General features: G+C 43.3%; 1 protein-coding gene across 1 annotated transcript in view; it reads right to left on the bottom strand.

Annotated features, from left to right (window-relative positions):
- The window catches only part of mta1 (metastasis associated 1), a 39,585-nt gene that overhangs the window by 7,106 nt on the left and 18,643 nt on the right, over positions 1 to 13,836 (bottom strand). The window contains exons 4-10 of the mRNA XM_076748348.1: positions 7,811 to 7,937; positions 5,607 to 5,670; positions 5,091 to 5,208; positions 3,433 to 3,535; positions 2,602 to 2,701; positions 1,931 to 2,119; positions 264 to 338 (exon numbers count right to left, since the gene is read on the bottom strand). Of these exons, the coding sequence (XP_076604463.1) occupies positions 264 to 338; positions 1,931 to 2,119; positions 2,602 to 2,701; positions 3,433 to 3,535; positions 5,091 to 5,208; positions 5,607 to 5,670; positions 7,811 to 7,937 (776 nt within the window). The remainder of the gene's footprint in view (positions 1 to 263; positions 339 to 1,930; positions 2,120 to 2,601; positions 2,702 to 3,432; positions 3,536 to 5,090; positions 5,209 to 5,606; positions 5,671 to 7,810; positions 7,938 to 13,836) is intronic.

Here is a 13,836-nt window from a genome sequence, read left to right as displayed (position 1 = left end):
ACTCTGACGACAGAATACAGATGTAAGCCAAAACATACACTCACACTGACACTGGCCAAGTTTGGGGGGAAAAAAAGGAGAATAAAAAGAAGAAGAAAAGCTTAAAAGGATCATTTTGGGCCTGACATGATTCAATCGGATGCAAACAAAAGGATCAATGTGAAACAGTTATCATGAAACAATAAAGCTGAATGACTAAATGTCCGTTTAGATGGCCTCAAAAGATGTTTCTTTAATCCCTGATATGGAATGAATGTGTTTACCTGCTGTACATATCTGTCTGTGGTCTTCCACATGTAGTAATACTCGATAATACTCGTCAGGGACTTCCAGGGCAACTGGAGAAGAATGGAAAACGATCATTCTTGCAAAGCAGTGGTTATTTAAGTGGTGAGAGCAGATTTCAACAATTCAGTAAGGAAGTATTCAAAACGTGATGAATATCAATGAATTCGGTGCAATCTTATATTTTAATTAAAGACAGATCTTCTGCAGGACAGCCTCCACATGCAGCTCAAACACTTCGGGTGAGTCAGTCCGAACGAGGCTTCTCTCATATCGAGGCAAAGCTTGACCAGAAACCAGGATGTGGCTGCATGTCTGAGACTTTAATAATGGTATGGAAAACCCAGATTTTTATAATCTGCATGAACATTTTGGCCATTTCTGCAACATTCTGCACTTTGCAGTTGATTCTGTTTGTGTTTTCACACTCCTCAGTTCCATCTGTGTCTTGTGCATCGCAGCATTCATTGAGCCTGAAGCTTACGCTGACTGACAGGTTGCCATGTTTCAACCTCCAGACCAACAAAGAAGCGAGTGTAATATTTTCTACGCTCACAATGCACCAGAACTCAAAATTTAGCACTGATTTAGCACTCCCACATGAATATACACATCTCAAACCAACTGTATTTTCCTTATCTGTCAAAAAAAAAACATTTCATACAAAGAGACTCTTTATATACATGTCAAGAAACAACCCAGCAGGCCACTAAATCTGTCCAAACCTACTGAAGCTGCGCTGTAAAGTTCCCTCTCAGAAGTTTGAAAGGAAAATGAGCTGTCAAGCAGAGGCCCCACCCATAATGGTGGAGCAGTCCTGTTGTTTGAGAGAAGGCCTGGGTGGAAACCTGAGCGAGCAGCACTGACAGCAGCCAGCCACCAGGTGGTGGAGTGATGCTCACAATGTGTAGTGAAGTCGACAAAAGGCAGCACCACTGAGGACTGCGAGGAGCTGCAGAAGAAAGGCAGCTTTCTCCTGGTCTTAGTTACTTTTCTCAAAGATATTTCTGAGGAATGTTTCTCTGGATTCTTGGTCGTTGTGCTTAGCTTTAGCATTTTCACTCTTCACTATGGGCTGGTTGAAATCTCATTTTACAAGACTACTATTGTGCATGAAGGTGGTTCTACATAACATCAGCTAAATGCCTACATGAAGTCCAAATGCCTGCAACAGAACTCTAATTCTGTGGTTTCTGAACTCAGAAGCAGCAATTATGGGTACACTGAGTATCCACTGTACACATCTCTAAATGAGACTATACGCATCCCACTTACAGGCTGATGAGCAGCGTACCAAGTGCTCAATATGTCATCCTAACATATCTCAAACATACGATTCAATAAAGCTGAAATTCTTCTTACACAAACAGATTAAAAGCACCATCACTGTGAGGTCACCAGGCGACCAGAAGAGTTCACAGACATATTTTTTCCCTTAAAGAAGTCGAGTTGTTTCCTCTGTTTTCAGTCTTTATGCTAAGCTAAGCTACGCTAACCATCCTCTGGCTGCAGTTTCATATTTTATTGACAGATATGAGAGTGGTCCTGATCTTCTCATCTAACCTATAGCAAGAGCGTAGCTAAGCATACTGACCCAAAAAGCAACTCTTCCTTTAAATATGCTTCTTATTGCTTTTCTACTCACAAAATCCTGTTGGATATCAGTGAAGTCTTTGCCGTATTTCTCTAGTGCCTCCTCAAACAGGTTGGCCTCAGATGCGCTCCACTCTTCCATTTCATCCCTGCAGAGGACCGGTCCGCCCTGAGGCACCAGCGCTGCGATGCCTCGAGTCATGTCGTAGCCCGTGGCGTGGAGGGTGTCCATAGCATGAAACTAAAGCATACGATACATGTTAGTCTCAGGACTTGTTGTTTGAGCTCCTTATGCAGTGAAACTCTGTTACATTCTACTGACTTTTTGGGAGGATTATGACTAATTTTTATTTGATTTGTCCATGGAGTTTATATGCAGCTCCCTGTCCACGGCTTTGGGCTGTGTTTGAGTCTGTGTGTGTGTGTGTGTGTGTGTGTGTGTGTAGCTAGGAGGACTCTTGTCTATGTTTTATATATGAGGATAAGATCTAGGGCAGAATAGACCCGCACCAGGCTTCTGGGGCCAAGTGCTTGTTAAGGATAACCAGACCCAAGCCTCAACAATCACACACGAAGACACACAAAAGCACGTAACGACACGCAAACACACACGTGCACAACAAGCGTTTTCTTCGATTATCACTGCTGCTTCCCCCTACACTTTTCCATCCACGGTGCGATGCTGATTTAACCTTAGCTCGCTTTCATCTGTGTGTATCTCACCAAGGTGATGTCTCTGGAGGCTGCAGCAGCACTCATGTGAAGGCTGGGCTGCCGGATAGAACTACTGCAGTCCAAGGCTCTGGCAAATGTACCTACTGACCTACAGGACACAGACATGAAGCAAGAGATGAAGAAATAATATACAGATGAGTGACAAATTAAAGGACCGGTGTGTACTATTTAGTGGTATTTACTGCAGAGGTTGCAGATTGCAACCAATTGAAAACCCCTCGTCTCACCCCTCCCCTTCCAAGCGTGTAGGAGAACCTACAGTGGCCCTGAAACTTGAGAAAAAAGCAAAAAGCGCTGCCTAACACATCACTGTAAAACCTCCCGTGGGTGTTCATTTGGGAGGAGGTCTGTTGACTGTGAAGGCCAGAGCATAAGAATTACATCATTTCCATACTCATCAAATCATGCAATGACCCCTTGTGTCCTGTATGAATGCATTGTTATGTTAGTCTAGAAATCCAGCTGCCTCGCTAAGTCACGTGATGTGGGCAGCAGCACTGCTTAACACATCCGATTGATACCGCTTTTATCCTTTTGATATGGAGCAGGAGCCAGGAGACGGTTAGCTTAGCATATAGACTGGAAGCAGGGGGAAACTGCTAGCCCGGCTCTGTCTAAAGAAACATGCTAGCTGTTTCCCCTTGTTTCCAGTCTTTATGCAATGCTAACCAAGCTAACCATTTCTTGGCTGAAGCTTCAGATTTAGCACACACATATGACAGTGGTATCACTTTTGTCAACTAAATCACAGCAAGGAAGCACCTCTGTCAGTCATGTACAGGCTTTCTTTTAATTATTTGTGTACTTGTGTTGACTTACCGAGCTACTACTAAGAACTGGTCAATCTGTTTCTCTGTCAGTGAGCTGTTGGGGTCCCAGACCTTCTCCTCCAGTTTCTCCAAGTCTCTACCGTCCTCCTCGCCTACGCAGACCCAGAAGACACGCAGACACACACAGTTAATTCTCATATACTGTTCAAGGCCTCACTGACCACATATGGATGGCGAGAGTTTGTAAAATCCACAATCAAATTTGATTTCCTTCCTGATTCTTGCTTTTTCGAAAATCGCTACCTCGTGTAAAGCTTTAATGAATCCCAGAGTTGAATAGGTGGCGTCTGTCAAGCTGCCAGCCTGCAACAAACCAGCCAACCTGCCTGAGCTTCTAACACATGTAACAGAATTTCATTAATATGGCTTTAATTAGAGAGCTTAGTGTCCCACGGTGCCCTAATTGCAATTTCAGAGGTTTTCCCACCTGCTAAGAATAAAATTCTGGCAAAACACTGCACCCCCAAATCCGGCAGAAAAAGTCACATTTAAAAATGCTTAATATCTGCACAAAATACTGGCACAAAATATCTGGAAAATATCTTTCTGCTTGAATGAAAATAATCACGGACTTCAATATTCTGGACAAGTTGCAAAGCTGAAAAGGTTGTGCGACGTATAACGCCTAAACTGGAGTTAATAGAGTTTAAAATAATGATCTAATCAACATGGATGTGAAATATGAAGTGTGAGTAACTGCAGCTTTAATGTGCTTTCAGACGGCGCGCGATTGCTGCTGCCTCCATTGTTTTCAATGTAAACGTAGCGGCAGACTTGACGCCAAGGCCGGCGGCAGCGGCTCGCCGTGTGACCATGGCAACCACAGAGATTACGACGAAGGAAACAATACAGGTGCTGGTTTTACTGTAGTCAAGTTCCCTGAAGTCTGGAAGCACCTTTACGGTCATGTGTTAGCTTCCTGGTGTGATGGTTCATTCATACGGACATTATGACAGTACGCTTACTACACATCCGTACAGGTCGCGTCATACTCAGTCGCTCAGTGGCTGCCTGTATGTGAGCGTGCATGGTATCCTGCATTAGGAGGAAATAGGAGCTTTCATTGTTAAGAAACAGGAAGTTTTGTTGTTTCTTTTTCAGCAAAATATGAACGAACCCAATGCTAATAAAGCAGATGTCTAGTAACTTTAAAAGTTCTTCTTTTCAAGGAACATCACGCAGCCCATCCTTTCCATACTCTCCTGGTGACTGTAAAACCACCACTTGTGCAGCACACAGACAATAATCTGTCATTTTAAATGCTTTGATTACGTATAATCAGTATAATCATCCACACCGTGATTGCCATGGAAACTAGGTTAGTTGTTTTATAATAACTTTACTCGTAAAAAAGTAAAATAAACGGTGGCTTGGGGCGGAAAAAGCTGCTTAAAATTCATGAAATGTTCCTGAGAACTGAGCAATTACAAAAGCATGAAAAGTTGAATAGTTTGTTATGGCTCAGACTCCCCTATTAATGCTGAAAAAGAAAAAAGGAAAAATCAGAACACAGCAGTGTAAAAAAAAAAAAAAAAAAAAAAAAAAAAAAAAAGACCCCTGCAGGAAAAAGTTAATGTGCTACCCTGTGAATAAGCTTCTCTGGAAAACTGTGTCAATTAAAAGGCCCAGGCTTTAAGTACGACGTACCTTCTTTCAGGAGGTCGGTGATGTCGGCCTGGAACTTGTTCCCAACACGGATCTCCCCCTTATCAGCCAGCAGGGTCTTTTGCTGAGGGTCATACACCAGCGAGTAGAAGAAGGCATCCTGGGAAATAAAGATGGCAGGAAGGCGTGAGGATGGAAGGAAAGGAACAGGAAGCAAGACGGGCAAAAGCAGAGGTGAAAGAGAGGAGTGTATCTGTCTCTGCGTGCGTGTGCGTGTGTGTGTGCGTGTGTGTGCGTGTGTGCGCGTACTTTCCCCTCTACTAGTCTCTAGTCTCCTCATTACTGTATGTGAAAAGAACATTCTGGGTCAACACGTTGAATAATTCATCTGGAAACAAGAATCTCTTAACTCATAAGTCTCCCTCTCTCTCACACACTCTCTCTCACACACACACACACACACACACACACACACACACACACACACACACACACTCTCTTAGATAACCCTGTGATCTAAAACAACTAATCACAGTTTAGAGGGGGCTGGTTACGTACCTCTCTGTCCAGGTACGACTTCAGGGCTTCCGTCTCGTTCAGCAGTGTCACACAGCACTTCCCCCTGCAGTCCAGAGAGAGAGGACGGAAGGACAGGAAGGACAGGAAGGACAGGAAGGACAGGAAGGACAGGAAGGACACGGAGGGGGGACCGAAGAGTGAATCGTTAACATGTGAAACACAGAATAACAGACGAGGCTTAAAAGTTCGGGGATAACATGTTACATAAGCGCCAGATGAAGGCTGCTACCGGGGTCCAAACTCTCCTCTGTGAGAGGAACTAAGAGGATACTTTGATGCAGGATGCATCTCAGAATCTACGGCGATGATATCAGTTGGTTTCCAGCTGGCACGGCCTGATATTTGATGAATCACGGTCCAGTGTGTTGACACTAACGGCGCTCATCTCTGTCCCTTAACTGCTACCGTCTGAATTCAGATTATTTACCGGCTAATTAGTCATACCTCTTTACCCCGAAGCAAATACAATTTGGCAGGGCGATAAACCCGAACACCTCGTGTAAACTTGCCGCACGTCAGCGTTAAGTTAGAAACCTTAATCAAGTTTGAATCCTCGCTAAACAAACGGCTCGGAGTATTTTTACTCGAGCAGATGTCAGGTTGCTCTTCCTGCCTCTCTTCAGAAATGTCAAGTAATAATGTGGTAATGATTGGGTGGGCTTGCCAGGAGCTTACCGATGAGCAAAGGCGGTTCTATATGAAGAAACAGCTTTCTGTTGACATTTAGTGCTCATCGTGCACACTGCATATCACTGGATTATTTCCAGTTTATCTGACTCGGCTCCCAACCTTCATTCAGCCGTCATCACCGTGTGTGCAGCAGATGATGCAACTGATGGAATCAATGGATGATCACACCATCATCATCATCAACATCAACATCATCATCATCATCATCATCATCCTCGTCCAGACTGCAGTTTTTACAGAAGCAATATATAGATAAATAGCAATAAAAGCAGAATAAAGCAGCTTATACAAAGTAATATGGAAGAAAAAAGAGCAGCAGACACAGAAATAATTGGTCAAACTGTTTAATTAAATCTCCAAGTTAATTAAAAAACTAATATGATCAGTGTCAAAGATGAAATGCTACCATTTTAGTAGCATTTGCTGCTACTAAATAATTGATGCTACCTCCAGATACCTAGCTTAATAGAGCCGCAATGAGATTAGTTAATTAAATGGAAGATTTCTTTGTTTTCTGTTCCTTTTTTTTTTTTAAGCAAAAATAATCAAATATCTGACAAGACATCTGAAGATCACCTGTGCTCAAGAATCTTGTGATGGGCATTTCTCTCTTTTTTTCCATCAATCAGACCAAACAATTCATCAATTAATCAAAGGAGAAAATAGGCAGATTAATCAGTGATGAAAATAATGCTGCCCTAATCCTTGAGATTTTGATGAAATGGTAAATGGAATGGATTATATTTATACAGTGCTCTTCTAATCTTACTTTGACCACTCGAAGCACTTAACAACACATGCTACACTCACCCATTCACACACACAGCATCAGGAGCACTTTGGGGTTCAGTATCTCGCTATAGGACACTTCGACATGCTGACTGGTGGAGTTGGGGGTCGAACCACTGACCCTTTAACTGGTGACGACCTGCACTACCTCCTGAGCCACACCACATTTTTGATATTTGCCAGGATTCTCCACAGTTTTAGTAAGAACTGGTACTTTATGAATCTTTTTTGGTGAAATTAAATTCTCACTCTGTTGTTATTTTTGTGCCTTGCTCAAGGGCACCTCCCCAGTGTTTACTCACTACTGGGGGGGGTCCATGCTGGACTTCAAGCAGCCAGGTTTCAGACTGCAACCAGCTGAACACCTCGCCTCGTAGGAGAACGTATGAAGGCCGCAAAGCTTGCAAAATATGCGAAAGGCCCTCCACAGAGCCAGTGTTTGGTTTGTCAGTAGGGCTGCAACTGAAGATTATTTCTATCATTGATTAATCTTGATTGTTGGACTTAACGGGAGCCTAAAAGAACTGTACAGAGGCTTGATGCGCAGCCTGTGATAGGTATCTGCTGTCATAATACTGCACTGTGTGAGTCTAAAACTCTTGGGGGAGAGACAGAAAGTAAGAAAAACCGAAATAAAAGTCAGACTGACACACTGAAAGCAACCATTTAGCTGTATAATAAGCCGGTGTTGTCCAGCAGCATACCTGATGTGTGTGGCAGGTAGAGACTCCAGTTGGCGGGACAGGAAGAGCTCTCTGTGTCTGAGCTGATGTTTCTGTTTCTCGGGGAGTTCCGCCATCTCTGGGTTCTCCATCTCCTCCTCCAGCTCCCCTGGGTGGCAAAAGGGACCAAAGGTCAAACACACACACATCAGAGGAGGCGGAGCAATGACGTCCACGGGGAAAACGAAGGGGGGATGCAAATGTATCGACTGCGGCCAAAGACAGTCTCAGGTGCACAACAAGGGGATATAAAGCACAAGGATGCACGCTTGATGAGCCGGAACAATGAAGTCCCCGGGGAGAAGAGACTCCTGTACACATACTCTATTTTGCATAAAACCTCACTGATTATGTCCACATGAGACCTGCGATGTGAATCAATCATCGGGAAAAGCTTTTCTCCTCCAATTCTGTATTTCTAGCCTTATTATAAAAGCGAGGCCACGGATATCACAGGGCTTCACCCTTCCCTTTGTCCCCTCGGGATTCTTCATCATTTTAATGCCCTCCAAATGTGTTTTCAATATACTATTATTTGAGTAATCTCCTGTATTTCAAGCATGGAAACGACTGAAAGAACCTGAATGGGATGTTAAAAATGTAGAGTCTGCTCTTCTTTGTTATCCATAGAATAAAAAGCAGTACTGGACACATTGTGGGCAATTCTGCAGCTTCTATTGAGAAAAGTCACTATTTTTATTGAGAAATGGAGGACCTGAAGTACAGTTTTATGTTTTGAATTTAAAGTTAAACATAGTTGGTTTCACAAAAGATGGAAACCAAGATTTTTTTTTAGACTTGCTGTTGAGACATTTGAATACTTCCATGAATAAATAAGATGTTTCCCCATAAGCATTTACTCCTGGTGGTGGACAGAAACCTCCCGATCACGTGAGCTACACTTAGAAAATGAAAAAAAAAAAAAAAAAATCACAGAACAAAAAGAAAAGAAAAATTTTACTCTTCCAAGTAATGTGGATGTGTGATTTTATAATTTAAAAAAAATCTTTGAACACAGTGTCTGTACTCATCTCTTTGTGTGAACCAGCTGAAGTTTGAGACTGTAAGAAAGGTCTTTCTAACTTGGGAAGGACTTTAGTTTAAGATTAAAAGATTGGTTCACCCAAATCACACCCTCCAAGAAAAATGAATGCAGATCACTTCATTTTCCCCCAGGTTTGGAGAGATATCAATTTCTGAGATTTCTGCTGTCTTCCAAACACAATGGAGGTGAGAGGATTTACACAGGAAAAAAAATCATTTCAAAACTCAGCAGGAACATGCCTCTGCAGAAACAATGTCCCGGTTGTTCTGGGTAATCCACAGACCACCCTGTCACTGACCTTACCCTACTCTACCTGTTCTGTGGATTATCCACAGAGCTACGTGGCCAAGATCGCGTTCAAGCAGCACACAGGCAAACATAAACAACACAGAGACACTCACAGAATCATGTGCCTTGACCATCAGGTAGCACTGATGGTTAGGGGGAGATAGATACAGATTAAGAGAGACTGCTCACAGATCAGTTTTACAGGTTTCGAGATATCCTAACATTTAGTTTCTTGTATGTGTCATTGGAAAAACGCTGGATCCTACTTTCACCATCCCGACCTGTCTTTGTCTGGTCTAGGACTTGTTAAAGCTCATCTAGAGCTACAGAAAACACTGTAAGCTGAGTAGTACTCCACTTGACTAGTAAACTGAACTTTGTGTGCCTCCCTTTATGCTTGTGGTGTCCATTGAGCTCATTTCTCTCACAGCAAACTCAGCAGATACAGCATTGTGTCTTAGAGTGCTACGACATAGATTATACAAGATTTTTCTTTTACTCCAGGTGTAACCTTAGGGGTCCCGGCACCTTGAATTAAAAGAAACATCTTGGAGAATCCCTGAGCCACAAAAACAAACAGATTACATCAAGGAAAAGCAAGAATCGAAGGTGAAAAACAGTCCTCAAGAATCGGTCCAAGGATGAACGGACAGAGCGACTGCTGAAGGGCTATCAGCCCATTTGAGTGGGTCACATGTCTGAGTCATTCTATAAGAATAGATTTAGCTGCTGCTGGTCGGCAGCATCTCCATCGTACATTCCCTTCCTCCTGTGTGGGTGAGGAGAGTGGAGGAAATGAAAGGTGGGGGAGACCGGGGGGAGACCGGGGGGAGAAGAGGAAAGAGGAGATAAGAGAAGACGGACAGGAAAACTGATCAACAGAGAGACCGATAAAATAGGCAAGAAGAGCACAGAGGGAGAAAGTGTGACAACGGCGGTAAAGAGTGAGGGAGAAGGAGATGAAGAAAGAGAGACGTGAGGACAGCGAGAAAGAGAGAGGGAGAGGAGGAAGGGGAGCGATGGAGAAATCAGCAGGGAGAGCGAGAGGAAGAGAGACAAAGACATGCTGGAGAGAGCGGTGGAGAGACGGAGGCCGGTGAGCGAGCAGAAAAGAGAAAGAGAGCAGTCAGTACGTGCTCCAATTCATTTGGAGTTTCATTAGAGGAAGCGAGACAGAAAGAGGGAGACGGGGAGCAGAACAAAAGCAATCAAGGGATTTTCAGGAGAAGAGATGTGTGGCCAAAATCAATAAGTACTCCTTCACTCCCTCACTCTGCCCGGCACTCAGCAGCCACACACATTCACGCGCTCGCAGCAGGAGCCTCACTCCATCTTCTGCCATGTGAAGGCAGCAAAATATGGACGGAGATTATTCATAAAAGAAAAGGGAAAAAACAACACGTGATTAAATGGGAGAGGAAATAGAGGTGGGAAGTTGTGGGAGCGTGGAGACAATCGAGTGCGATGTGCATACGTGACATGAAAACATGTGTTTTGGGGGTATCTAATTATTACATTGTGCACATGTACACGTGTTTTACATTTACTTTACATTTTTGGTATTTACTGTTCTGATGTTCCAGTAGTTATCCAGCCAGGCTGCTCATAATGAGCTCAAAACTGCTGGCAGTGTTTCCCCTCCGAGGCACTGCATTAGCATAAAAATCTATAACACTGCAAAACTGAATCAAATTTAAATTGCAAGAGGAGTGTATTAATTATTGGTAAGACTGGCTTTTCCTGTGAAGGCGACGTAGTCATGTGGCATACACAGACACTGTAAACCGCCTAAAAAAAGGATGTGTACATTTTTCTGCGCTTTTTTTTTTTGACAGCACATCAGTTGAAATGAATGAAGAAAGAAAATGAACTTCAAAAAAAGGATGACTGCAGCTCCTGAGTTATGCAGGGACCGCATTAGAAGAATGAAGGATTAAAGAGTTTATCCAGGAAGAGGCAGAAGAAGCAGTTTGTTTTCGAACAGAGCGGCACAAAAACTGATGGCAACCAGGCACACGTGCAACTGTAGGGCCAACGCTTCAAATCTTAAATTCATAGATCACCAACAGTCAATTAGTGTTTCCTCCAGGAAAATTAGATCGCTGCGGTGCTAAACGCTGCCCACTGTTTCTCACACATCGGCAGCTGATTGTGACTGACTGAGGCTGTTTGCCTCTACTTTTCCCAACTTGTACGACCTCTGAAGGAGGGCTGCAACTCATGATTATCTTCACTGTTGATTCATCTGATGATAGCTGCTTCAATTAATCATGTCTATAAAATGTCAGATGCTAGTCCCCATAGCTCGAGGTCACATTTTGAATGTTTTAATTTGTCTGAACAACAGTGCAACATCACAATATGTTCAGTTTATGATGTTAAAAAACAAAATAAAAACAGTAAATTCTCACATGAGAAGCTGGAACCAGCACATGTTTTGCACTCTTGCTTAATAAATGACAGATTGTTTAACGGCTTTGTGTAAACTATTTTTCTGCGGTAATTGACTGTTTCAGAAGAGTTTATTTCCATGCGTGAATGAAGGCATCGATCAATTAATCAGTCACCTGCTGAGCTCATTTTTTTCAGAGAGATAAAAGAAAAGAGCAATGATTCAGTCCACCACCTCCTGTGATGTCTTTCTGGGAAAAATCAGATTCCAGCCTCCACCAGAAAAAAGACCAACTGCTCCTTTGGAGGCTTAAAACTTAAATATTGTTTTGCGTGTGTGCGTGCGTGCGTGCGTGTGTGTAAAGAATAGACAGTATAGCATCTCGTATAGACCGTAAAGCCCTTTGAGGCAAAAATGTGATCAGTGTTTCTGGGTTACATAAGCAAACTTGACTTCTGAGCTGATTGTCAGTATGTGGGCCTGAGTGCTTGAATATGTGTTACTCAGAAATCTTCTGTATGCACATATCCATGAATTTACACACATGCATGCACACACTCACACACATGCAGGATTATGTAGTGATGCATCAGTTGGCTGGCCCTTCCAGCTGGCCTGGCTGCACGTCCTCGAGCAGCAACTCAACTCCCCAGCCTCGGTCCTTCTCCTCCTCTGAGCCAATCTCCTGGCGGTGCACCCGCACCATACTCTCTACAAATTGCCTCTCCATCTCACCTGTCCCAGCCAATTATCAATTATTGATGAATGGGTCGCCTTACCAGACCGAGAGACTGCGATGGGAGGGAAAAGAGAGGAAAGAGCAGGCCTGAGGGTGAGAAGAGGAGGTGAGGAGAGCACGGCAGACTGTTATTACCTTAACAAACTGACTACACCTCTATGATACAGTGTGTGTTGGAAGTGGTGGTGGGAGGACTAGGGACTGAAGAAGCTACGGACTCTTCTGCTCCAAAATCACTGGTCAGAAGGAAAATAACTGTTTACTCAGGATTCCTGCTGAAGCGCAGAGATCTGTGAATCAATCCAGTGATGTGAGAACATGTCATCTGGGGGCTTGGTTGTGCTAAGATTGTGACATAAGTTAAATATTGTGTTATCTTCGTCTTAAAGGCTGCATTTCTGTGAATTCAGACCCAACTGTCCTCTAACACCTTTTTCTTCTCTGTGAATAAATTACCCGCCGCCATAAACAAAATCAAGTGTTTGAAAATACTAATAGTCATACCCAAAACATCACCACAAAATCAATACTGAGGTAAGGGCTCTGTCAATAAAGCCCTGCGCTGACTCCCATATTAAATGATTCAGACGGTGTCCTCAGATCTGTAGGCTAAGGCATACCAGACGCCGTGTGTTCAAACCACCTCACACGCAACTGCATTGTGGGCATTTTTCATTCACAACACATTCCAACCAAGAGTAAGATGAGGAGCAGCGTAGTCAGTAGAAAACAAAACCGTGGAGCAACACAATGTAGTGCTGCACTGTGTGTTGTATTATGTTTACGACGCCACTTCAAGTCGAGAAGCTGACAACATTTAATCCCTCGAGGGGCAGCGCTCTCATGAACGTGTACCGTCAACAGCACAACAAGAGAGCGACGGTGAGTAAAGTGGCCTTTCTCGAGCAAACAGACCTGGAAATTTTTACCATTTATATGAACAGTTAAGTGTTTGTGCATTGTCAGAATCACACTGGGTTTATGAGGCTCGTGTGAGAAGAGTACGTGTGTTTGAATCAGTGCATGGTGTTAGACTCTCCTCCTGATTATTGGACTCACTTATGTCAATTTTTGATGCAGCAGAGGGTGAGGTATCCTCACAAACTCCACATGGATCCTGTGCATGCCATGGTGCAACTGAAAAGGTAAATGTCTTTCGAACTCCACACCTCTGCTTGGTAACGCAGGCTTTCCATTAAAAATCTGCGGTCTCCAATCCCAAAAGGAGATCACTCTGTTGACATCACAAGGGATATTTTCCCAGACATAACAAAGCTTCCTCCGGGGAAACAGGGAGCCTTATACAGCTGTTTTCACAGGCTCACTGGTTCTTCTCATGGCATGTGTAAACTGATTTTGGTGTGTAAAAATCACTGGGATTCCCCTTTAAGGAACCAGTCAAATTTCTTCGGTGTGGTGTAAATAAGAAACAAAAAGTCTGTAATTGGAGAAAGGATTTTGGCTGTGTATATGCTTAATGTGCAACCTGGTTTCAAACAGGATTTTTTTTTTTACGTGTATGCACGTGAATGAAAAAGACCCAG

Source organism: Chaetodon auriga, chromosome 14 (genome assembly GCF_051107435.1).
Source record: "Chaetodon auriga isolate fChaAug3 chromosome 14, fChaAug3.hap1, whole genome shotgun sequence".
Classification (NCBI taxonomy): Eukaryota; Metazoa; Chordata; class Actinopteri; order Chaetodontiformes; family Chaetodontidae; genus Chaetodon; species Chaetodon auriga.
The sequence above is the reverse complement of the archived record's forward strand: the minus strand, read 5'-3'. Positions and strand labels throughout refer to the sequence as shown.